This window comes from Corvus moneduloides, chromosome 7 (assembly GCF_009650955.1).
Source record: "Corvus moneduloides isolate bCorMon1 chromosome 7, bCorMon1.pri, whole genome shotgun sequence".
Lineage (NCBI taxonomy): Eukaryota > Metazoa > Chordata > Aves > Passeriformes > Corvidae > Corvus > Corvus moneduloides.
Window position 1 is genome coordinate 28,615,283 of NC_045482.1, and position 26,764 is coordinate 28,642,046.

Genomic DNA, 26,764 nt, shown 5'->3' on the forward strand with positions numbered 1-26,764 from the left:
ACAAGTAATGGCACAAACAATTTGGGGAATGGAGTCTGTAAAGAAACAGGCATTTGTTCAGGTCTGAAGACAGCTAAAGTAAAAGCATTTTGCATACATAGTCTCCTTTCTGCTTAAATGAGTAGGACGTACTGGATGCTATCTTTCTTACCCACTCTCATAGCAAGACAAAGAGATACCAGTTCAAACAGATGGTCGGCTAGTGTGGATGAGATACAATAAGAACAACATAGAAAATAGGTAATTTCTCAGGAAATAAGGGAAAAATAGACAGACGTTTTACTTGGATTCTTCTACAACAAGGATATTATCCAGTCAAGTGGATGTTAAGAATATCCTCTAGGGGTAAAGAACAATAAAAAGAGACTGAGCACAAGTAAAGTGGGAACTGAAGACTAGAGAACACAAAACATGCTATGCCATCCCATTTGTCTGGTGATGGGAAGCCTGGTTAGCAAAGTTGTGAAAAAGATCCCCTTTATTAATTTATTATTCAACCCCTTTATTACAAAAACTGTTTTGTTAACCTATTCATTCTGGCAGTAAATTAATGTACCCTGTATGACTGAACGGTCAGAGGCCTTATTATTATTATGGCCCATCCACTGAAAATTGCTGGTGTAACATAATCCTTTGCCCTGGCAGCAGGAGCATCAGAAGGGCTCTGCAGGGGTCACTCTTTCAGTCATTGCACACTCCCGTCGTGTACCAGCTTGTGATTCACAAGTCAATGCATTTGGAGACCCACAGAAAGCCCACAAGCCACACTGTTAAGCAGAGACATCCTCAGAGTAACCTGGGAACACCACATAATACTTAGATTCCCCTACTTGTCTACCCTTGCAGCCTAAACCTGTGCGTGCCAGCATCAGAACAGGGTATAGCTTTAAGAGAAATCAGATTATGAAGAGAGATGTGGTTTTGGACATGTGAGCCCTCTTCCCCAGACCTTAAAAGCTATGTGCAGTGGAAAAAAGGTGCCTTTAATTTAATTCCTGTGTATTTTCCAGCTGAGCTTTGCAGCAGAAAATACAAGATTAAACTGTATCATGAACAATCACAAGGAAACAGGTGCTGTGAAAAAACAATAACTCTGAATCTAACTTGGGTTTAAGAAACTCAAATGATAATCTGGGTCATTTTCTTGACACATCTGCAATTTCAATCTTTCTTTTGCACAATTGTCAGGTTCTAATTAACTCACCAGTTTTTGCCCTCTATCATTGAAGAGAGGAAAGGAACGAGCAGCGAAAGGGGAGGACAGCTTTTTTTTCCTGTGAAATGTTCATGCCTGATTAAAACAAAGTAAACTGGCAGATTATGAGTGTGTTTACACAGCCATTGATTCTGCAGAGTAGAACTCATACTGAGCGCCAAGAAATGCCCACCAATTCCTCAACTTAAGGAATTGGGGCTTTTAAGATTTCCTGCAGAATGATGTACCTCAGTGCTGGATTGCACAGACAGATCTTCTGTAAATTCAAAGCTTGGTGCTCCTGGTTAATAGAGAGAGCAACACTTTTTCTCTTTTCTGTACCTACAACATTCTTGTTATTGTATTATCTACTGAACTGAATTTCACCATGTTTCAACAGCAAGGGCTTCTCTTTTTGGCCCTCCCCAGTTAAAACAGATGGTTAGGTTTATTTAGCAATTAAAATCAAGGTTTATTTACTGGAGCAAGGTTAGAACCGGTGTCGTATCATGTAGGCTTAAAGATTCTGCTAATTTATTTTAATCCATTTAAACCCTTAAGGCATAGATAATGGAAAACAGACACAAAATCTCTTAAACTTTCCAAATTAAGAGACAAGAGTTTCCTCCTCTGTGAAGAATAGTAAAGCTCTCTAGAAGAACCCTGAAAGGTCAGCAAGAAAGCCTTTGACTACCTTCTTCCTGGAAACCCTATCTCAAAGGTCACAAAACCACAATTAAATTGCTTTTAGCAAAGAACCTAACTAGAGACACATTGCAAGATACTCAATTGCCTTTAGCAAAGAGTGTAACTGGAGATGCATTGTAAAGCCTTAAATGGGAACCAAAATCGATATTTCAACATTTAGGAGGAAACCATTTTTAGCAAGGAGACTCAGCAGTTGCTGATGCTGGCACACAGAGTTTAACACACTAGTCTGGAGTGAATTTTCAAATAATAATAGTGGTACCAATATAAAGATCTACCTGTTGTGTGGATAAGTGCACAGATTATCCAGACAACAATTGAGAAGTACATGCCATGTACCTTCACAGAAAATCTGACTGGGATAAGGACAAGAGAAGTCCCACGCTTCAAAAGAACAGTAAAAGAATTCGCCGTTACAACACAAAGGCCCCCCTCTCACATTCAAGTTAAATGCTCAGATGAAGGCCAGAAAAACTACTAGCACATGTGGCAAATACATAACAAAACCAAACCAAACCAGGAATGCTACAAACAAAAGGGCAGCCACTCCCTGCAATTTTAAATCAACTTACTTATCTTGCACTCAAGCGTGTCCAAACTCTCTATCACATTTCACTTATTAAGTGTCTGGCTCCAGCAAGCCAGGTGCAGCATTAGGGAATCCAGTTAGAGAAAAGGAAACTGAAACACAGTTTCAGCGTGGCACAAGATTACAGGGAGCCTGTAGCAGAGTAGAAAATGGAGATTCTTAGACCAGTAGTTCCAAAACTGCCTGAATTGACTGCTGTGAAACCTCAGAATTAAAACACTGTAAAGCATCAAAGGGAAAACAATTCGTCAGGCCACTTCCCCTGGCTGTGGATCACAGTTGTAAGGAAAAACAACACAGACTAAACCTAAATGGATCATCCTATTGGAATCTGAAACAGGAATAGAAGCTCTTACCTTCAAAAGCAATTGTGGGGTGTTCTTTCCTTACACATTGCTGATGTTCAGCTTCAGTGTATTCAGGTACATTCTGTGATGCTGAGAGATGAAAAGCAAGAAGAAAAAGGCTTGGCAATGATAGGGAAATGGCCTTTAATCTTGAAACAATCATGACTGAAGGGCGGCTGCAGATCTAGCTTCCAAGATAGGCCCACGGAGGATACCTGAAATACAAATAATTCCACTTTCAGAAAAGCAAATGCTTATCCAGAGCAAGGAATATGGCAAAGGGTGGAGTTCCCCTTTCCTCCCAAACCCACTCGTACATCAGATGATATTCCACAAACAGCACCAAGATAAAATAAAAATAAAAAACCCACCCCAATTTACAACCACAAAGAAGGGAAGTGCACAGCTCCCTAAATATCTGTCTCTATGTACCCTTGGGGTATGTGTCTTATAAAGCACCTGGTGTGCAATGGCTGGCACTGACAACATAAAATTTCAAATATTCCAGGCATAAATGTGTCCCCAGAATGGACACCTCCCTCCTCAATTTCATAATGTGTCCATGGTAAGTTCCATGCTAAATTCAAGAGATTGCTAAGGAAAGGCCATCACCAGTCACCACAAAAACACTCGTGCAATTAACACTGTTCTAACATGGGATTTATTCATCTAACCACTGCTGCTTTAAATGCCTTGAAACAAACCAAGCCAGCATAAAGGTCTTTCCAGGAAAGTGCTAATTGAGGTAACATAAAAATTAGAATAATTTAAAGGGGGAAATGGTGAGAAGTGAGTCAATTGCCTTCATTATTATGAGATGCTAGAGCTCCCAGTCACAAGAGCTGAGGCATAGCTAAAGAGGAGGAGCATTCATTCTCAGGCGAGGAGAGAAGAAAGTCATGCCTTTTCTATGTAAGCATTTTTAACAACAGTAGCAGTAAAGGCACAGCTCTAAAGACTCCCCTGGGCCTACCAGGCCTGAGGCAGAGGATGAAGGATTAATTAGCCCATGCCACAAGCTTCCCAAGATGATGCTGCAGCTTGAGAAAATCTGCATTGCCAAATTTAATCTCACTGATGTGCATATTATATTTTCCTATATAACTTTGTTCAATTATTGCAAACACATGCTTTAAACAAATAGAGTATCCTACCTTTAAATCTTATCTAGTGATAAAGCTGATTCTGATTAAATTCACACATAATGAGATTTTCGATTCCTGCAGGTGTGATTCATAAAGTTAGTGTAACAGTCAACACCTGCAGTGCCTGATACCCATGTATTTTTTTTTTGGAGTCTCTAAAACCCTTTCAGTGACCTGAAATGGGCAGGCTGATGGCAGGTAACATCAGGCACTGATGCATGACAGGCTCGTGGCATGGAGCAAACTCCAAGATAGAGGACATCAAGGAGCTGGAAGGAGCTTGTAAAGGTCTCTGGGCACCGTAAGAGCAATAAGGGACTGCTTACACTAGAAATGGGAGATGGTTTGAAAAAAGGATCCTCTGTTTTATTCTTAACTGTATTTCTCCGTGATTTTAAACGCAGAAAGATGAGTTGCCAGCGCATCCATTCTGCATGTCCTCAGCAGCAGCTCCGTACCTCTGACTGAAAACAGCATTGGCATTCAGGGCTCAGGATAGTTCTAGGGACTTGGTTTCCCAACCAGTGTGAGTGAGACATTACAGCATTTCACATTTTTTCCAGCCCCATATACATGCAGATTTTATGCAGTGATATATAAAATCCCCTTCCAGCTCTCCAAAAGAGGTTCTACAGCACTTTACTACGGAGGGTGGCTGTTTTTAAAAGCACAGCAAATATAATGTTAAATTAAAAAATGGGACTGGCAGAAGGAAGAGATGTGAAATCATTTGACGCTAAGCCCAGCACAGTGTTTAGTCATTAAGCACACGCATACTGCAGGGTGTACACCACTGAGTACTGTGGCACCTCACATGATGGACATGTTGTGCAAGTCACACTGTAATAAAAGTTATTGATGATGAAGCTTCACATTATATTTTCATCCACTGGTTTAAATGATCCTTTTTTTTCAGTAAAGATCCAGAAATGAAGCATAGCACAGAGATGTGAAGGCCAGAGAGATGCATTCTTTATAGCTTTCGGATACACTTAAAGTCGAAGCCAAACTTTCCTTAGATAGGAGATGGTTGTTGTGGGAAATGCACAAAAAGCAAAAGGACTTTTTCACTGTCAGATATCCTTGCTGGAAACTGGAAAAGACAGTCACGGAAATCTCACTTTATGCATGCTCTACTACTCCCAGTGCAGCCATTACTGGCTAATCTTAGAAAGAAGGTACTAAACTAGACAGACTTCTAGTCTGAGCCAATATGGCCATTTTCATGTACTAATCATCCAAACAATGATCTCAAGTTAGGTGAAAAAAAAAAATCTTTAAACAAAGACACGATAGAGTCCTATGCTCTTCAAGTTTCACACTCATTATAGTCATGAAATGATAAGAAGTTGCATACAGGAAAGCTTCATAACATCCCACAGCCTATTCTGTGCCAAAGCAGAGTACATTTACTAGTGTTTTGTCTGGACTAGTTGTAAAATGTGCCAAGTATCTGGATTTCTGCCACTTTCCCTGGGAGATTTTACCACAGCCCAAGAGACTTCAGTGTTCCTTAGAAAGCCATAACCAGTATTTGGGGTAAAGTTCCATCTTCTTTTCCTTATTGTAATAGGGAAACTCAAAGTGTGCATGAAAATAATGGTTTCAAACTTGAAGTGGAAAGTAATTGATGCCATGAAGATTTTTTGCCTTTTCTTTGATACCCCTGTTATACCTTTTTTACAGCTTCTGTATTCCTAGTGCTTTTTGCCTACATTCTTGGACTGGTTTGTCAAGCTAAGAGACTAAACATTTTAGAAGCTTTGTAGCTAGGGATCAGTGTGCCCCAGACCCCAAGGTCCTCTCCAGAACACATTCTGTAAACTAAGATAGAACCATCCAGGGAAAGGCTCCTTGGGGAGTGGGGCTCACTTGAGCCTCTCATTGGGGAATTTTTGATTGATATGCTAATTAGTAAAACCTATAATGTTATACCCGATCTTTTGGGGGTGTGCATTGCGGGGTGCATTTCGGTGCATTTGACCTGGACATGTGCACCTAAGGAGCCTTGAAATAAATTCCAAGGTAAAATCCCTTTTCCCCTTCTAATCGTGTTTGACTCTTGATTTGAAGACCAGGAAAAGGCAACATAATAAATGACCAAACCAAGGTGAAAAAGAAACATTATAAAAAACTCGGATCCTTCATCGTGTTCCCTATCTCTTACATCCAATTGCATTCATCCAATGTGTGGCACTCTTGTGTTCTGGAAAGTTGAGGAAAATCAGTGTCATGTGCAGCCCTGAGTTGGTGTCTACTGGAGTCAGAATCAGTGGGTAAATGCCAGCTTGATCAAGGGCAACAGAAATCAGAGCCCTGGAGTTGAACAATATTGAGACAGTGGATAACACTGAAAAATCTTAGTCCTTCAACCTGTCCCTTCCCAGGCTGCCTTGTTTACTTTTTCTCAATATTTTAAGACTCTAACTTAGCAATTCCCAGCTGCTGCAAATTCATTTCCAAAAAGAACCTCACGCTGCTAATATGAAGCAGCGCCATGTGCAAGCACAGGTCAGCTGTGTGCCAAGAGCAAGCTTGTAACTGCCTGGGAGAGTCCAGCAGTTATGAAGTGGCTTAGTGAAATGAAATGTTTTGGTTTTACTGGAGGTGGCCAAATCCAAGCCTCCAATTTTGCCCAAGCTGCAGATTTTCACTGTGAAGCCTGGAGTATGACTAGTGCTTAGGGCCAGTCCCCATCGAGACTGCTAAAACACTGCACATCCCAAGTACAGCCCAGACTAGTGGTGCTTTGCAGTGCTGGAACTTGCCCTGGCCTTAAGACATTTAGATACAGTTAAATGCTATAAAAAGAGCTGTTCTTATTAGACCCTCTGCTCAGAATGGCTTAGGGCTCAAGAAATCAGCTGTCAAGTTTCCAGTGCAGATGAGAGACGAGAGCTTAAATCCCTGGTTAAACTGAAATCTCAGACAGGACATATCATTTCAATTCTTTATTTGCTCATCTTGATGCATCTTTACCACCTTAGCTATTCCTCTCTCTAGCCCAATGCAGACATGTTAAAAAAAGATAAAAATGTCCAAAAATATTATCTGTCCAGGTTTATCTGTCTTGTCCCTCATGAAAGCCTGTCCTCTGAGTCTCTGCACAGCCCCAAGGGCCAGTGATGGGACATCTTCCTCCCCTTTTCCACTCCACGCAGTGAATCCCTACAGCCCTCTGACAGAAAAAGGTCAATAAATTCAGGCTACACTGGATCTGGTGACATTTGCTCCACAGACAGGTGTTTTGTAGAGCACCACTTCTGCCACTATCCTCTTGTCTCTTAAATCAGGCTTTCTCAGCTCATGGGCCTCCCTGAGTGTAGTGGCAGCGGCAGGGGATGGGCACAGAGCTGCTCCATCTGGGAAAGGTAGGAGGTCTGCACACTCAGAGCATCTCCAAAGCTGAGATTTGCAACCTCAGTGCCCATGCCAGCATAAAACCACTCTGCCTGCCCATCTCTCAGCCAGGACATTCCATGGCAGCCCGAGAGGGACAGGGTATAATTCTGCTTTGCCTTGTGGCTTCACCCCTGTGCAAGGACAGCGTTCAGGGGATCACCCACAGTCCCTCCCTTATTCATTGTCAGGGCATGAGTCTTTTCCAACTCACCCCATTGTTGTATCATTGCAACTCCATTGACTTCACAGGAACTAATCCTGATTTACAGAGGGTAACTCAGATCAGGCCCCTTTTGACTAAAGCTTCGCGTCTGAAAGAAAAATACCTTCAATCAATCTTCAGGGCTTTAAAACAAAGCACACTTTAAAAATGGCTGTACCAGGAATTCATATCCTGCTTTTCTCTGACTGTAACTATCATTTTTTACTTAATAAAATGTGACAGTAAAGTTAAAGGATAAAAGAAAATGCTTCATCTTTCATTTTAAAAGAAAGAGATGCCTTTAAAAAAGACTAAAAAAGGAACCTCCTGCAAAAGCTTTTATTCTTCTGTTCAGGATCTTTTGTGATTGCCACAGTTATGGTTTTATTAGACTGCGATAGCAGAGGGAAGAAGAGCAATGGAAAGATGTGGACATTAAAGTATTCAAAAAAGAATAAGTGAAATAAATATAAACATTGTAAAGCAAGACAGCTCAGAAATGTGGCTATGACAGGCTGGCACAGGCAGCTCTGCCCTAGAAAAGAGAGCTCCAAGGCCAACAAAACTATGGTCCTTTATTCATCCGATGCTCCTTGCCCTTCCCTCCCTCTCCAGCCGGAATCCATCCCACCCAACAGGCTCCAAGGGCCATTCCACACTATCAAAGAAAAAGCACAGCTTTTCCCTCTGCCCCTGGCCACATCCACACACTCAGCTGTGCCCATGCTGGGGACATGGATCTGTCTTACAGCCAAAACATGGCACGCTGCACTTGCATGTCCAGAGGTCAAATCTCATATGCACTGTTAGACTGGACTTGTGGATGCTGAGCTCTCCTCATTTATTTACTTGTGAGGCAAATCTGTGGAAATGGTCAAACTGTGGTTGAGATGAGAATCTTGTTTTGCTTTAATTAAATCACCCTACAGTCTTCTGAAGAATCAGTGAGCTCACTTTGGATTTCATGATGGTTTATATGCCACAGCTCTTGCTCTGGTTGTCACCAGGCTCCTGTGTACCCATCTTGTTCAGGGCTTCCCATGGCCTCAACTGCAACATCATCTATGAGTCTCAGACTGAACTCGGTCTCACAACACCCCAGGAAGACAAACCCCCATTTTCATACATATAATTCAAGGGTTATCTTCAAAAAACCCTGCAATTCAGCAGCAGGGTGCATCACAAGTGTGTGCAGGCAATATGCTGTCTTGTGGCAGAGCAAAAGCTTGAGCTCCATGCTGACCCTTCTCACAGCTCCTGCTTCACACAGTCTGCAGGGCACTACTTGCAGTATCATACTAGGCTTTGTATCAGGAATGAAACAACCAAGATTTTTCAACACGGGTCAATTTACTGAAACCCTTCTGTTATCTAGATCTGTATAAATAATTCAGGTAACTCTTTGCAAGGGAGAAATCAGTTTTTCCAATATATGATTTGGTTCATGCTCATGAAGCCTGTAGTGGAGCTGAATAGTAATAGTCTATACTTTGATGCTCCTAGGATTATATCCCACAAAAGACTGACAGTGCACTTAGGGGCACTTTACTTCTAGGGCTCCTGATTGCTGATCAAAGCCACCCAGGACTGGTCAAGGTCCCAAACCAAGCCCACAAAAAGTACAATGGGATACTTTGATTCAGAACAGGTAACAGAGACAAAACTCTTAATAATGGTTTAGTACAAAATGAATTGGTTGGTGTCAGGCCTCTTCTCTGTGGACTGGTGTAGGCCCTCAATAAGCCATCAGTCACCACTTGGTTACTTGGCCTTCGTAGTGCAGTCCATTGCCACAAGTTCCTGGAAACAGAACTGTTTCCTCACCTGTAGAGGAAGCCCTCCAGAACAGGACCCTATTATAGAAAGCTTCCATTAAATAAAGCTGATTCAACAATAAAATCTGTGTAACAGTGCAAAATATACTCTACCTCTGGGTTCCTGCCAAATCCAGTGGGCATAAATAAATACCTGCTCTGCTGACACTCAGACTTGCTTTTGAGTAGTGCTAACCTGACCACACATTGAGTGTGTCCCCAAGTGCTTCGTGAGGCTCCCCAGAGAGCTCTAGATCTTTTTTTTTACTGGCCACACTTAATATAAAGACATGAGAGGCTTTGTTAGCATTTGTTTGGGGTATGAATTTAGCACTTGTGAAAAGGTGCCTTGGAGTCTGAAGTCTTCTGTTTATTCAAAGATTGTATTTGGCAATGAAGGCTCACACTCATTTATCTCCCTGGTGGTATGCTGCCACTGTTTTCTACAAAAGTGCCTATATGGGGGGATGGAAATATCTTCTATTTACTGTTCACAGAATGGCCTTTCTGAGAGATATCAAAGTTTCGTCAAAGAATTACCAAATTTTTTGGTAATTCCTGGACCTGACTGTGGAATTATTTTTATGTGTTCCATCTGTGAAACACAGAGATGAATGCGAAGTCTAACTCAACAACAGAATGTCATGGATGCTATGGTACTTAGCACAACTGCAGCTCAGACACAACATTTACTGGAGCTCCTGACTCCCAGTCAGAATCTCTGATGTTCAATCAAAAAGAGGAAGAGTGTAACCCAAGTGTAGCCCAAGAGAGGAGCCCCCCCAGGGCTCATGGGACAGCAGCAACAGCAGGAATAACTATTCCAGAGGCCCTGCCTGTAGCAGGGGAGTGTGCAAGGGCTCAGCACCCCTTGCAGTGCAGTCACCTTTCTCACTGAACATGTGATTTGGAATCCTCTGCATGGGGGCTGCAAACCCAAGGTGACAGATGTGCTGCTTACCTGCAGATCAGCTACATAACACGAGTACAGCAGATTCAGCATCACACTTACTGCAAATCGTCACCTGGCTGCAAGAGCTCTTTCTGGCTTGAGGTTTGGTACTCAACCCATGGACTGATGCCTTAAGCCTGTAGCTGTCATAGAAACACCAATACAGCAGCTTTTCTTCAGGTTGCTTCCCTGCACAATGTAGTTTGTAAATGCACGAATTAGCAGAGCCACAGTCCCCAAGACCACACTGCACAGCCAATGTCATTCCAACACACTCTTGTCCTTGACAGTCTGGAGACAATCCCCTATTTGCAAAGATTTCCAGACATGTGGTGCTCCTGCTCACACATCTTCTCACTGCAGCTGTGATGCTACAACTCTGGAAACTGAGGCAGGACACAGATTTGTGACTCAGTCATTAGTACCTGCAGCCAGTTTTAGACAGAGACGGGAAGAAGAATAAATTCCTTCTGACTTTTCAAAATGCTTTTGGTATGGCGTTGTCTTCTGTCTCTCTCTCAGTTTAATATAAAAACCATAAGCGTTCTTGAAGTTTTGACTTACTAGAGTATTAAACATTGTTTTACTGACACTACTTTTTTAATTCAACTCTAATTAGAGGGTCAATTGCAGACATCCCATGGGATGTTTAGCAAGGAAGTTAGTGACAATAGTTCTAAATTATATTAGACCTAATACAGGTTCGTAACTTGCCAAGTTTCTCTCTTCAACACTATGACAGCAATCCAGGGACAAGTGCAGTCCCCAGATTGTGCCACGCAGATAAGCAATCCTGATAAACTATGTAGCAGTCACTGTGGTGTTCCTGTGTCCAGAGAGCTGGGAAAACAACAGAAATATGAAATTTCTAAAAAACCAGACCACTTAATTCTCCTCTGACCTGAAGCAATCCCACAAATCAAGTCTCCAGAAGACAAACACCAAGCCATGAAATCATTACACCAACGAACCTCCTGCCTGAGAGTCAGCCTCAGCGTATGGGCTGAACTTTCCCAGAGGCTTGTTTTTCCTCTTTAAAACCTCTGGCACTACCTCCAGCTTCTGCCACCTGCTCCTTTCTACTCTATCCAACAAATCCTCTTGCATCACTGACAGCCCCAATGCCAGGGTCAAAGACAGTTGTTGCACACTGTAAACCCAACTCATCCCTCCCAGCAGCTCCTTCCTCCACTGCTACACTGGAAAAACAGGATGAGAAGAATTTTTCTTTTAATGCTTGCCCATGTGGGAGAGAAAAACCAGAGCTTGTTTGTTTTGTCAAAGATTTGTGATTACCCAGTGCCACATAACACATACTCATGGTTTAATTGTAACTCTAGAAGAGGCATAAAGCATCCCTGTAGCACAACTCCAAGTTTCAGCCTGCTTGAAAACAAGAATATGTTTCGCTGCATTGTCTTCCTGGCACAGCACAGCATCATTTATCATATGGAAAACTCTGGCTAGAAAGCATTCAGCCAGCCTATATATGCCCCAAATCTGAAGAGACAAAATAATAACTGTCAGCCAGACTCTTTTTTCTCCTGCCATGCTCAGCTTTTCTCATACTTCTTGCAACAGCAGGTACCTGTTGAGCTCTGTTAACTGTTCCCCTCATTGGAGCAGCGGGGCTGCTTTGGTCTGCCCCGACTCTTGCACTGTACTTGGGATTCTCTAAAGTAGGACTGCTCTTCCCAGATCCTCCTGGCTGCAGGGCAGCACTGAAGGGAAGCAGTGCAGAACTACACAGCTCACAAGTGACAGATTATTACCGACTGCTGTGCATAAACAAAATGGGACTGATTCCTCATCTCCTGAAAACAACAGTGACATCAATTTTCCCACAGAAAATATACGGTGTTCAACAGTTTCTGAAAAGACAGAGCTGAATTTCCCTCTCCATCCACACATGCTATGCAACTTCTCTGATACCAGGAGCATGATACTGTGTTACCTGCTAACTGAAGCTTGCCAGCCTCAGAACATAGGCATTACTATGCTGGGTCATAGAGCTTTTCTCAAAAAGAGTATTTAGGCAAAGGCAAAGTCAAGCAGGACTGCTGACCTTCAAAAAGGCCTTGGCTGCTTTCTTTTAATGAACTGTGGTTGTAATTTTCTCTGCCAGAAGATTTACTTTAACTAAACACTACAGAGTCCCCATCCTGTAAGGGGACTCCCTAAATTCCCAAAAACATCATGGTGATCCAGGATTTAATGAAAATCCGGTGATCTCCAACTTAGCTAAGAAATTCCATTCTGGAACAGAAGGGGAGAATATCCGAGAGTGAAAGCTGGGATCCTCCTCTACACTTATGTTTTTGACAGTCAGATGTCCAGCCAAAACTGGACATTTGAATATTTTCCCACCAGCCTGCCAGAGGACACCCCAGCCCTGGGCTGTCAGCTCTTTGCCTCAGAAATACTTTAAAATACCCAAACAATCCCTCAGACAGAAATCTTGTCATCATCTTCCAGGAGGCAGGGTCTGAGCAAGCACTTGGGAGCTGATATAATTTTAATACACTCTGATGCCAGCCTTTCTAGAGAAGATGAATTATTTGTAATGAATTCCAATCACATGGTGCTCCAGCCCCCACACCTTCATCCTGCATATATAACCAAATTAGTTTAGGAGATGTAAGTTATTCAGGGACTTAGCTGTTCAGTCTGGTCTTGGAGGATTTGCTCTCATTATGGCTTTTATGCAAATTCTGTCCTCCAAATCTCTTCTGAATCAATTATTACTAGATTAATTTAAACATGTCCACCTGGGGTGCCTGTATATCATGTGCCTCATGTTAAAAAGTAAAAAGGATGATAATGAATTCAGGAGGTGACTGAAACAGATTCCTGCTTTGTGGAAATGTGACCTTTTTGAATAATGTCATAAAAGAAAGAAGTTCCTTCAAGAAACATGGCAGATAGGGTCATTCATTGGATCAGCTGGGCTTTCAATCACTCTTTGGAAATTAGCATGATACAATAAAAAATTAATAAGAAATTAAAAAAAATATCACTTTAATGCTCCAGACTATTAAAGTCTTTGATGGACTACTAATTGAAATGTAATGCTTAATTTTAAGCAATGCCATTTTATTAATGGTAAAAACTTGAATTAATGTCATTAACCAATGTTAATATTACAAATCCCCTGAGGGATAACAAAGCAATTATGTTATTCACAGAACTGAAAGGGGAAAAAGATGTAATCTGTACATGACTGCACTAAGGCAGAAGAGACTGCTTCCATCTGCATTTCCTCTGCTGAGAAAGGAGGTTTGTTTGGTTTTTTTTGAGCAAAGAGGAGGGAGAGGAAGAGAAGAATTTGTGCTAAGTTAATTACTGCTGATTTTCAGGCACTTAATAGCTAAGAAATTATTCTGTTACTCAAACACCATACTGTGGGGACCCTGGAAAAATAATTTGGGAATGAGAAATTGATTACAAACCCTCCTTCTTGGAGGTCTCCCCTGTGTGTGCTTGGATCTTAACACATGCACTAACAGCCTTCACCTGATGGAAAAGCCTGATGCAAATATGTGGCCCCACACCTGGCAGCAAATGGCTTTATGAAGCTGTGCTGGTTTGTATCTGCCAGGGATCACCAAGGAGAACACCTTCTGCAGTACTGAGTGCCCTCAAGTTCATGTAAGGGCAGGTGCTTTTATTTTAATAGTTTAGCAAGTTCAGCATCTTGTCAGATCCACTGCTCATACAGCGGGGGAGATGGGGTTAGACTTAATTGAAGAACCAAAACCAATACTCTTGCTAACTGGCAGAAGTCACATTGTCCAGAGGGAATAAGAACTTTGTATGGTGCTGGTATAATACTGCTTTTGCTCCAGAATAACCATGTTTGACATAACCCCTGATTAACTATTTTTTTATTGTCTGGCTGATAATTCAGAGACAATGGGGAGATTCAGCAAGCCAGAGCATGAACAATTCCTCAAGGAGCTACAAACCTTTTTATTGCTAAAAATCCCAAAGGCTTTTGCTTTTTATTTACAAAAAGTGAAAGTACTGCAATGCACCCAACACACCATTGTCAAAATCCAAATGCCTCTTTCAGTGTGCACCTTTGAAGGCAACCACTCAAATGTGTCACAAATTCACAAACAGTATTAATCCATGGGAAGAGATGCAACAATTAATTTCCTCTGTTGCGTGTGACATGACAATGTTCTGGTGTAAACCAGCACTGAGGATGCCCAGGAGATTCTTCTGAGCCTGTCCTGCCAAGCACTTTTTAAAAATTAGGTTTCTTAGCAAAAAAAGAAAAACATTGACACTAATTACTACCAGACTTCCTATTTATGTTGCACAGGGTGTGAAACTTCAATACCAACTCAAAATAAATCAACTGAAAAAAGACTAAGGCTATCAGGGGAGTGAGAATCTATGCCTAAACTTGGATGGATATGTAACAGGGATTCATAGTTGGTAGCTGGGACCAGGATGTCTGTCTTTGTAGCCCAAGCACAGAACACCCAGGTGCCTCTTTATGCTTCCATTCAGGATATAAATACAGCTGTAAAACACAATGAGATTTGGGAACTTTACTTAAATTGATATATTACCTAGCAATCATATGATAAATGGCAGAACAAGCAAGAGGAAGAATTACTGCAAGGTTTCTACTCTGCTTACCAATGAGGTCCTGCACGTGCCAGGCTTCAGTCTGTGGAGCCAGTTATGCTCAACAGCATGATACCTTTTCTCCTGCAAATTTGAAAATCATTGCATTTTCATCTCCCAGTAATGGCTCTTCTCTTACATCTTGTCTCCCCCATCTCCTCAAAGAACAACATCAAACCTCCTGTGTAATATCTCCATTCTGTCACTCTTCCATTTTCTCTTCCAACTCCCCACTCCCAATTTGAAAATGAGGGAGGGGAAGCCAGTGAAGACACCAAGGTCAAGGCAGAGTGAGACAAAGTCAAATTCATGCAATCATTTAACACCACACACCACCAGACCATTACAGAGACACGAGACGTTATGGATTGCAGCTTAATAGATCGCAATAGAGGATGATGGGGGAGAGGAGAAGAGAGAAATGTTCCTTCTGGGCTGAGACTTGCTGATTAAAGTGCACAAGTGGGCAGGGGACAGCATTTGTGTTCATAAAGCTGAGTCTTACCTCTCGATATTAATGGACACACCATTGTCACCAGACGCAATGCTTTGTTATTGCGTGATTAATTGAAAGTCACACGCAATGACATATTACAGGCAGGATAAAGCTGTCACTGAAAAGCAATTCTTCACAGTAATTCCTGCCAGTCTCTACAGTCTGAAATTGCATACCTCGTTACAGACGACCCCTCAAGCACAAATGCATTACATATCTTTATATAAATAACAGTGACTAACAACGGCAGTCTGAGGTAATCTCTGTGGGATATGAAATTGGGAAAAAGGTAAGGCAGAGAAATTGCCTTCAAATATTAGTAAGCTTGTCTGTGCTAATCCCCATCAAATGAACCACTTCTCTTTTCCTCTAAAATAAAAATTGTTCCTGCTAGAGACACAGAAAGTATGATAAAAGGACATGTTGTGGCATAAATGACAACTAGAAGCCTTACTTCTTCAAAAGGCCACTAGTTCTAAATCTTAAAAACTTATCTTGATCAAGACTAATTAAACTTCAACACAGTCGTTTTATCACTTACTTAAGTCAGTAAGTATCAGTAACTGGTCCAGCTCACTTTTTTAAAGCCACCATATCAAAGACTATTTTACATTTCTTTTGGCAGCAGGAAGAAGATATCAAATCATTAATTTTCTCCTCACATTTTATTTCAGTCAAAATCACTGCATGCAAAATACAATGTGGAATAAAAAAATCTACATTGCTCAAGGGAAAGGACACAGCTCAGGGGAATACAGGTGCCCAGGAAAAACAGTTTGTGTCACTTACACTCTGAGTATGATAAATGCCCGGCTGAGCTACCAGGAATGGCACACAGTTACCTCATCTCCAGCTGGCATTTAGCACTCCATTTCCCACACCATTGGATAATGGTCAGATCTGCTGCAGTGCTCTTTTTTACTGTCTGATTGGAGCCAATACCCCACAACTGAAGTGAGCAATATTTTAAAGACTCACCATGAGATAGGGTGGCATCATCCAAAACCAACAGTACCTTCTCTTTGGCAGCCTCTCCATTAAAGAGTTCCATTTCACACCACCACTGAGACACTGTTTTAAGCCATTTCAAGCTCACCCACTTGGACTTTCTATTACCAACCCCTTGTAAACTAAGGCAAAGTGATGCAAAGGTCTTTACCTGCTTGGAAGATGTTCTCTATCTCCTCAGAAGACAGTCTATTGCAGGCTCTTGTAAATCTGCCACTGACAGGAGCCAAGAGAAATGGGGACAGGAAAGCACAAAGCCTGGGCTGTCCTATGTCCTGGAGGCAAACAGCAATCTCTGTCTTCACCTAACCCAACCAGAGCCCTGCAAGAGAGTAAATCTGTGTCCACTGGCCTTTTTAACAGCCCCTTAATGACCGTTAACTTTTTTCAGCCAGCCATTGATTCTAATGGCATGTGCATTCACACACAATAATACCTCAGACGGCCTTCATTAATTTACCATGCATAATTTCTCTGAAAGCTTTTGCCAATAGAATACCCCTAAACTGACTCACTAACTCATGAAGATAAAGCACTTTCTGTGTGAAACCATTATGCAGATGCACAGCATTTTCCTCAAATAAGTTAAAAAGTAGGTATTGTTCGGTGTCTACCCATTTTTTGGACACAGCAAAGTACCAGGGATTGAAAATGTAAAGCTGCTGCTGGAGTATCCGGTGTGACAATGAATACGTAAGATACTCCAGGCTGAAGAAAGAATAACAAGAAAAAAGGCAAATTATATGAAAAAGCCTTTCTGCTGTGAAGTTCCTGAAATCTCTTACAAATTTCAACAATGGGAAGTCCTAAAAGTGAAAGGCTGTTAAAATACCAAAGGAAAATGCAGCAATATAGATATTCACAAGCCTGGGTCCATTCATCCAGAGAAAGGGTGGGGAAAGATCCAGCAAAGGGAGCATATTAGAAACAAACCATCCCAGAGAACAAGGGTTTAGAGCTGTCAGGAGCTACAGTGCTGCTGTTAGCCTTGCAGTAAATTATGGAGCTGTCAGCATTTTCCCATTATAAATCTCTCAAGCCTCCTCTTACGTACACTGATGTAAGATTCAGACCTCAGTCCCATGGTGGCAATGATACTGCAGACAAAAGCATCACAGACCTCCTCTGGAGGTATAAGACCCATAAATATAACCTGTGGTCTTACAAACTCTACAAGATGTTGGTTGTAGGAAATAAATAAAAGGTCATTGTTTTTTGTTGGTTGTTTTGGGTTTAATTACAATTAGTTTGTCTTTAAACAAAGTCAGAGGATGAGAAGTGAAGAGCTGATTGAAAAGGTGATCAGGAATAGGCTCCTCTTTTACACTACACTCAAGTCTTTTATCAACTTGCAAGTCTCTCATCCCTTTCCGAAGGATTGATCACAGAGCCCATGAACGCTGTGACTCCACTTCCAAGGTCATAGGTGCTGTCCTGTATGTAAAGAACCACTTTCCATAGACAGTCACTTGTGATGCCCTGTAATATTAAATGTGGAGGTAAAATAAAGATTAAAATAAAATTAGATCTGAAAATTTAACCTGTCTCAAATTCATGAGTCGTGGGACTCAGGGTTTTGGTTTCTCATCAATGAGCAGCAAACCACTTGCAGGCAGCTCAGAAGCCACGGAGAAGGTGGATTAAGAGCAGAGGTCTTCAAAAATTCTCCAGTAAAAGAAAGCCTTGCATTTTCAAGAAATGGGATTTTTTGTTGTTATTTCAGAATATAGACTGCAAAAGAGGCCACATGTACTTCAGTGCAAAGAAAAAAAAAAGATAATGAAGACTGGCAGTATATGTGGGGGAATATGCTCAATGTAGATACTTTTTTAAGTGAAAACCACCAGAAGGATTTTGGCAACACGGATTTAGTACAAAGGATGTAAGCCATTATCAGCATAAAGGTAATGAAATCTAAGGGAAAACACCATTTCCTGGGGTTAGTATTGTTAAAGACCATTAATATTGCCACTAATTACACATGCTTAACTACAGCTCTGCCTGGAACTGTAACATCACAACATGCCAATGAACTGTCTAGGGAGTAACAGATTGCTTCAAAAGTCCCTAAATATGTGTTTACAGATGATATGGAGAAAAGCGATTTACACACCTGAAGAATCACAGAATCATCAGGTTGGAAGAGACCTCCAAGATTACAGAGTCCAGCCAAAGCCCTAACAGTGCCTCAAGTAAACCATGGCACTGAGTGCCACATCCAACCTTTTTTTAAACACACCCAGGGATGGTGACTCCACCACCTCCCTTGGCAGATGATTCTAGTACTTTATCACTCTTTCAGTAAAGACCTTTTCCTAGAGGAGTATCTCCCCTCTCCCCTCCTTATTTTTTTGTACATTTACCTTGCTCCAAACACCAAGCTCTTCCTCCATGCTCTTGAGGCCAGCCCACGATGCTGAGCCTGACCTGTCAAACCAGGCAGCCTTGGGCAGGGGCTACAGCTCTCCAGTTACTTAAGGGCCAAGAGTAAATCTCAGCACCACATACATGCCTGTACTAGGCAACCAAGCAGCGCATATGCCGGAGGATTTGGGACTGCTCTAGATAAAGTAATGACTCAAACACAAGGCAGGAGACACTCGAGGCTCCCAGTGCGTGCGACAGCCCGGCAGAGTTACAGCCGCCCCCAGCCCTCCATTCAGCAGGAATAGCAAATCACTCCTCACGTTCCGCTAACCCTTTAACAGTGTTTCCATACAGTGCCATCCTTTGCTCTTGGCTTGTGTATTATAGGAAAAAAAGTAGGACAATAATTCACTTCTTAATTCCTGATTTTTGCATTTTTTTAAACTGTATAGGCTTTTTAACCAAAATCTTGCAGTGTATCTGCTTATAAAGTAACCAGCATAGCACTCTGCTTCAGAGAGAATATATAACAGCAGAATAAAATTCTATCCATATGTCCGAAGTACAAGAGGTTCACAGTAGAGCTGGCAAATGGTGTAATTAATCCTGACTGCATTTCAGCAAAGACAAATCTAGAAATAATGTACAATTTCTCTCTTCGTGAATTACCACTTGAGAAAACTCCCTGCCTGTATCATATATACCCAAAGCAATTTTTGCAGACTGTTTACAATAAATCAAATTTGGGACAGTGCTTGACTGATGAAATTTCAAACACCATCTCTTTATTCTTTGGGTGCTCCTTTTATAATGTCAAGTTAACAGAAAAAACACAGCGGATATACAGACGCCAGACACATTCAAAGGTTTCCATCTGGGCTTTAATTACTATCACAGTTGCCTGACTAAATTGAATACGTTCCTCCTCCTCCTAAGGGCTTTGCCTTGTATCTGATTTAGCTTACTTTGCCTTGATGAACAAAATCTGGTATAATCATTTTCTATGATGCCCCAGAGGAGCATCATTCCATGTATAAACCTGCTGCCCCATAAGTCAGTTTTTTACATTTCTCTCTTCAGACATTATCCTGAACTGTACTGAGATTGTTTTTCTTTTTTTTCCTTCAGGAAATTATTTTGGAAAAGTCCTAAAGCAGATCTTCTCCAAAAGCCACATTTAGATTACACTAAGTCACTCCTGTTATTGTAAAATTAACAAAGAGGCAACAGTGTCTAAACCACTTCTTCCAAATGCAGAAGACAAACAAACCCCCCTTTCTCCCTCTCCATATAGCATCACCTGTTCCTGACCCCGCTGACCAGTTCATTATTGCTTTCAGATGGTAATTAGTGAGGCCAGGCAGCCTGAGCTTTGCCATTTCTCCTGACCTGTTAGGCTTGGCCTCCCTCAGTTATTATCAGTGTCTTTCTCTAGGTGTTCTCAGAGAGCAGGAAAGTGTGTGCCATCTGGTTTAGCTCTCCTGATTTGAACGGTTAAACAAAAACACATAACATCATCACAAAAATGCCATTGTTAGGGTTCTGCAGCAAGCTCTGAACCCTTTATAATTAACTGCAGACCTACTTGTTGGTTTCCAATAAGGTCATTCTTTCAGTAATCAGAGGTGGTCCCAGGAGGTAGTACATAAATAGCCTATATTGAAGCCTAAATTAGGCTAACTCAGAACTTCCTGTACTCCTCACTGCAAATAAAGCAAATATTTACAGACTCTTGCAATCTTTGAGGTTCCTACCTAGGAATTAGCATCAGAGCAGCTCTTCTTGCTCATGGTAAATCAGAACCTAGCAAATGTCCCAAAGCTCAGATTCTTCAGGGTATTATTTTTATTAGAAACTCCTCTCACCACTCATTAGATATATAAAATAAAATAAAATAAAATAATTCAAAAGGGAGATGAAAACAGACTTTGAAGGAAAACATTGCTCTGTTTAATTCTTGCTAAGTCCTATTGCTACAGACTTGGAACATTTGGCTTCTGTTCTGGGCTCTGCCACCGACTCTCTCTGTGGCCTCAGGCAAGTCCTTTCAGCTCTAAGTCTCCATTTTTTCTTTCTTTTCAAACAATTAAGAGTTTTCCTTAATTTTCCCTTTTGCTTTCTGTCTTGACCATCCAGAGCCATGCATAACTTTAAAGAAGGCAAGTAACAACATCTTGTCACTGGATGCATCAAATAAGTAGACACTTCTCTGAAGGATGGAGGCACTGGCCTGTAAACACTTCAGGGTAAAGACCATCTCCTAACATTTGTGAACTCTTCTGGTTTTTAGAGTATTTAGAGAAGGCTAATGTTATTCTGTAGGAGTTTCTGGAAACAGCTGGCTGAGTTTCTGCTGGAATCATCACTTTAAACACTGTTGGGATGTCATTGTTTTATTCAGAGGTGTCAGAATGCCTAAAGCTTTGGCCAGCCATCTTCTCTCATTAGTAATTTTCACACAAGTCTAAATAAATGTGTTTGTACTGTGCCCAACGTAATGCAGCTCCTGTGTGCCACATTAACACAGCTAATAAATAAAAAAACCTATTCATGATACTCTTACAACAAGCCAGCAGTAGAAAATGGCCACTCATCAGGGAAGTGGGAAGCATTAGTGGCTGGGGTGGATGGTGTTAGCAAACAGGCTCCAGCTGGAAGAGTAAGCAACTTTATCAATTATTTTCAATAGCAAACTGCATTTCCTTGCCCCTCTACCCCCTCATAGAGAAGGTCTGGTGAAAAGCATGGTACCCATTTATCCTTAGCGAGCTCTTGAGCCAGCAAGCCTCTTTGTTACGTTTTGGCCTGGAAACTGAGGTCTGAATGATCAATGCTGTTCGGCTGCTGCCTCTACACAGTGCAGGAAGAATGATACCAACGGGCAGTGAAGAATACTCCTTCCTCAATAGCTGCCACCAACATGCTAGATGCTTTTCAAACACACAATATCCAGTCTAAAAGTGCTGTCAAAGAGCTCTCAGGCACCACTGGAACACAAAATTAACACACAGGGGAACGTCTCAGTGAATAAATCAGTGGAACTCCATGCCTTGGGTCTGGACTGCACTCAGCTGTGGTGCAGCTTCTTTACATCTCCTTATCACTATTCATCCATCTTACCCGGAATGATAAAATGATCTCATTTCACAAGAAAGTGTTTTAAGAACAGAGACTTGACTTTGGAGCCAAACATAATTAATTATCATAACATGTATACTCATTTTCCCCCAGAAAAATAGGATTTCAGACTAATCAGATTATTTATTTCTTCCAAGTAGCGTGGTTAATGGTTTTCCCATTTCACAGAATAAACATATTTGAACAAGCATTCCAGAACCACAGAATCCCACTGAACTCCCTCCAGTCCGTGGACTTACAGAGCAAAGGTTCCATCTCCTTCAGCCACGAAACTAGCTCCTGTCCTTCTAGGACTGGGTGCTACCAATACAAATAGTCCCATACCATCTTACTCAGAGGCACTGAGTCTTTGATAGAAGCAATTTCATGAACAGTCTGCAGAAACTCCTCCTCTCTGCAGTCCCAGTTCACAGCTCTTTATTTCCACTGCCTTTTTCTTTGCCTCTATTTTTCCTCAGATGAGCCCAGCTCCCAGGCTCAGGCAATTACATTTTCTCCAGAGCAATGAAGCTAATGTTACTCCCAACAAAGTTCGAGAGAGCTACAACAATAATCATGGCCAAGACCCCTTGCCTATGAAGACACTTGACAAAGGAGAAAGATGATACCTTCCTAACCACCAGGCTTGCAAAAATCAAAAACAAGAAATCATTTGCCTGTGCTCATAAAAGATAATACTTTGCTGTGATTTTAAAAAGCAAGCTACTGAAATCTAGGAGTGCTAAAGGAAAAGCAGCCTTCTATGAATCCTGGGTAGTTCAGTATGAAGATGACAGTTGCCCTAGAAACCTCATAAACTGGAGTGGCAGATAACTGAAGTAGATGAGATCTGTCAGAAAAAGTTTGGCACCATCAAACCAATGCTTTGAAAGCATAAAAATGACTAATTGTCTGTGTTTTCTTTGCCACATCAGACAAAAGGCTTTCCTGGCAGTGAGGGACAGCTTTCTGAGCTGTGTTTTGCTATTCACTCATCTGCTTAAATTTTGAGTGTAGGATTTAAAGCTTGTTTTTAAAAAATTAAAAGCTTATTTTATTCAAATGAAAGCTAAGTAAGTAATGGGTTTGTGTTCTTTCCCCTTCTCTTCCAACGACCTGAGTTCAGATAACCTGAAAAAGACTGGTGTCCTGTTGGTCCTAAACCTTACTCAACGGCACCATAAAGATGCCACATAACTCAGCCTAGGTCTCATTTTATGAACAGGAAACTATCAAGACAAAAAAATGTAATTGAGGTCTGACCTGCAATGCATTGATGCACCACCCTTGCTTTCAGCAGATTCTGAGTTGTCATAACAAATTACAGAAACATAGAATCATTTAGGTTGGAAAAGACCTCCAAGATCATCAAGTGCAACCATTAACCCAGCACTGCCAAGGCCACCACTAAACCATGTCCCCAAGTGCCACATCTCCAGGTCTTTTAAACACCTCTAGGGATGATGACTCAACCACTTTCCTGGGCAGCCTGTTCCAGTGCTTGACAGCCCTTCCAGTGAAGAAATTTTTCTCAATATCCAAGCTAAACCTCCCCTGGCACGCCTTCAGGCTGTTGCCTCTTGTCCTATCACATGCAGCTTAGGAGAAGAGACCAACCCTCACTTTACTACCTTTCAGGTAGTATATAGAGAGCAAAAAGGTCCCCCCAAGCCTCCTTCTATCCAGGCTAAAGAACCTGAATTTTCTCAGCCATTCCTGATAAGACTTGTTCTCTAGATTAACTACTCAAGGTAGTGACTTTTGCCAAGCCCACTAATCCTGATTTCTCATCCACAGTAAATAAACAACAACACTGAGAAAAAGAGAAGGTTGAGTTCAAACAGAAAAAACTCTTTGCCATAAAGTATTTAGACTTGTGTTTCCTTATTTGGCCTCTTTCTTTCTCATTCCTTTTCCCTCCCTTTAACTGGCCACTTGCCAACAGAGGAGAAGAGATAAGCAACAAAAATTGATTATAAGCAATAAAAGGAATTTTAAACTTTCTTAAGGACTGAGCCAGAGCAGGAGGGAAAACTTGGGAACTCTGGAATTGCTACACTCTCCTTCATGGGTCCCGAGCGATGCCAGTGCAAGCAGCACACAGCAAACAGCACAGCTGTTTGCATTCCCTCTGTGCACAGGGAAGCAATTTTTCCCTTTCATTCATTATTCACAACTTGCTGCAGCCATTCTGCAAATTCAGTACATGTCCTTTAATGCAACAATGAGACTGAGACGCAGATTCTTTTCCTTGTGTTGTTTGTGGTTTTTTGGGTTTTTTTTCCTTGAATACTGAGATCACTGGATATGGGTTTTCTTTCTACTTAAATTTCTCCTTTCAACTTGGAGATGATTTAAGCTATGCAGAATGCAGACAGGCAACAAGTAAGGATTTCCTGCTCTGATCCATGCCTTCTCCTCCAGTCAAGCCTGCAAAAATACCCCTCGAAGCCTCAACGTGGACACACCACTTAGATTTTAGAGAAGAGATAGTCCCAACTCTCCCAAAAATGGTTTGAGAATTGAATGGCTTCAGAGAAAATGCTGTCTCCTTTTCCACTCTACACTGATTAGTACAAATCATAGTCAACTCCTTTGCAAAAAACAAATATTTAACACTAATAGCCATTACCACTTGTAACTCTCTGCTTTTGAAAAAAGCCCTTGACTGCAACCCCCAATATTTATTCTCACTTGATGTTAAGATGACAGATTTGCCAACCAGCTTGGGAGGTGAAATAGCATCAGTGGGCCACCTGCTCCCTTGAAGTTTAGCTTTAATAATGCAATGCAATATCATAAGATGAAGTCATCTGATGCAATTGATGCAGGAGGAAAATACAGATTTTCTAACTATCTCTGAAAGTTTTGATTTAGGCACCAAAATAAGCTATATTGTTATGCTCCTACACATCCAAACTGAACAGAGCAAAGTTAGATTCATCCCTGGTGTGAGCCTTGGCTTGGCATGGGGCCAAAAAGAAAAAGAGCATAAATTTCTTCCCACAGTGCAGGGTTGGCAGCCACCCTGCATTTCTTCTCCAGATAAAGAGGAATATCTTTGTTTTGCTTTTAGACGTTAATCATTTTATCATTGAGGCTTCATAACATACTGCATAGGAGTGTCTCTGGACAACATCCATCTTGTGGCTCGGCATGGTTGGTTACCTGTTCACTCACTAGAGCATCACTGCAGTTTCTACACTGTCAGGGCTGCGTGACACAAATTGGGCTTCATTTCAATATCGCGTTGATGCCGTACCCTGAACACGAAACACCAATTTGCACACAACATGGTAGGAGCCGAATTGCACAGCTGTGACTCAGTCCAAGAGCACTGACAAGAGCAGAAGTGCATCACACACATCAGCAGATCACCTGGTCCAGGTCTGATGTTGAGGAGCAGGACTGCCCAGCAAAAAATCCAGATTTGAATCTAGCAGTCTGGGCAGTTCTTTTAACCTCTGTGAACACTAACTTGCTTTTTGATGATGTGGTGCTTAGATTGCCTGCTCACCTTACCAAAATATCTTAGTTACTTAGATTTGTGAAATGCATTGAGATTTTAGGGTGAAACAGGCTGTGGGGAGTCAGAGCATTGCTGCAGATGTGATCAATTGTGCTGTACACTGTGGGGAATGTTACAGTTCTGCCAACATTGGAATGCCAGCAGACTTCAGCCCTTTGTAGCTTGATATGAATGGCTACACATGATGTAAAGGACTAAGTTTCAGAGGAAAATTTAGTAGTAAAAGCCCTATCATCCCAACCTGGCTTTCTGCATGACTTACATGGATTATTGCAGCAGCCTACCTCCAACATTCACAGTTCTAGTGAAGATTATCACTCCTGTTTAAGAGATACCAAGTAAGTTCCTTGTTCCCACTGATGGGAAATCCTTTTAGGAAAAATTTTGAAGATATAGACTATCTGTATTCTAAACCAGAAAGCAGAGGACCCTGCTAAAGAAATGTATAAGCCTGGGTTCTTCACTGTCAGTTAGGCTGGGGTGAAAGCCCTTCTTTTCATACGCAGGCTGGTATGTTAAATGTGAGGGTCTTGACAGTGAGGTCAGCTCCAGGTTTAAATAAGAAGGTAGAAAATCCCTGAGTAATTTCAGCAGTGCTACATTCACTGAATACATGCTTACACCAAATTCAGGTCAACCCAAATGCCACCTGCGCTGGCTGGTATGACATGCAATGGGTAAGCATTTCTCTGCCAGGAGCAGGTACCTGCAGAGCCATTTTCTACCTTTGCAGGGGAACAGGAACTGATCATTTACAGAGTTGCAAATACAGCTGAGTGTCATCTAAGGCAGAGCCTCTATCAGAACAGAGTGTCACCAGTTACATGGGCTCATGTTGTTCTTCCTCCTGCATTGAATAGGCTGCTAAATGAACAAAATCAATTTGATGTCACACATCTAACTAGCATATTAGAAAAAAATTCAAGAGCAGCTGCTGCCTACCTACAACTCTCTAATTCCAGCCCAAACAATCTGTTTCCCAGTTGTGGGAGAGCAATCCACAAAAGGACCCAACAATCAGAGTCAGCAGAGACGCGATGTTGTGCCTCCATCTCTGGCACGCAGCTAATTACAAAGGACAATTATTATAATTAATGCTAGTGGATGTGGCCAAGTCTCGCTGCAACTGCTGTGGGGAATTTCTACCCCTACTTCAACCAAAAACCATCTGTCAGACAGGAAAAGCACAAAATAAAACCCCTCCTTGCCAAAGATTCTGAGTAAAATATTTTATTGCAGCTAACCTGGCAGTAAC

General features: G+C 41.6%; 1 protein-coding gene across 5 annotated transcripts in view; it reads right to left on the bottom strand.

Annotated features, from left to right (window-relative positions):
• Positions 1-26,764, bottom strand: part of SEMA5B (semaphorin 5B) — a 271,124-nt gene that overhangs the window by 131,100 nt on the left and 113,260 nt on the right. For all 5 annotated transcript variants that reach the window (XM_032114157.1, XM_032114158.1, XM_032114156.1 and 2 more), the window contains exon 3: positions 2,849-3,054. In XM_032114157.1, the coding sequence (XP_031970048.1) occupies positions 2,849-3,002 (154 nt within the window). In that variant the 5' untranslated portion in view covers positions 3,003-3,054. The remainder of the gene's footprint in view (positions 1-2,848; positions 3,055-26,764) is intronic.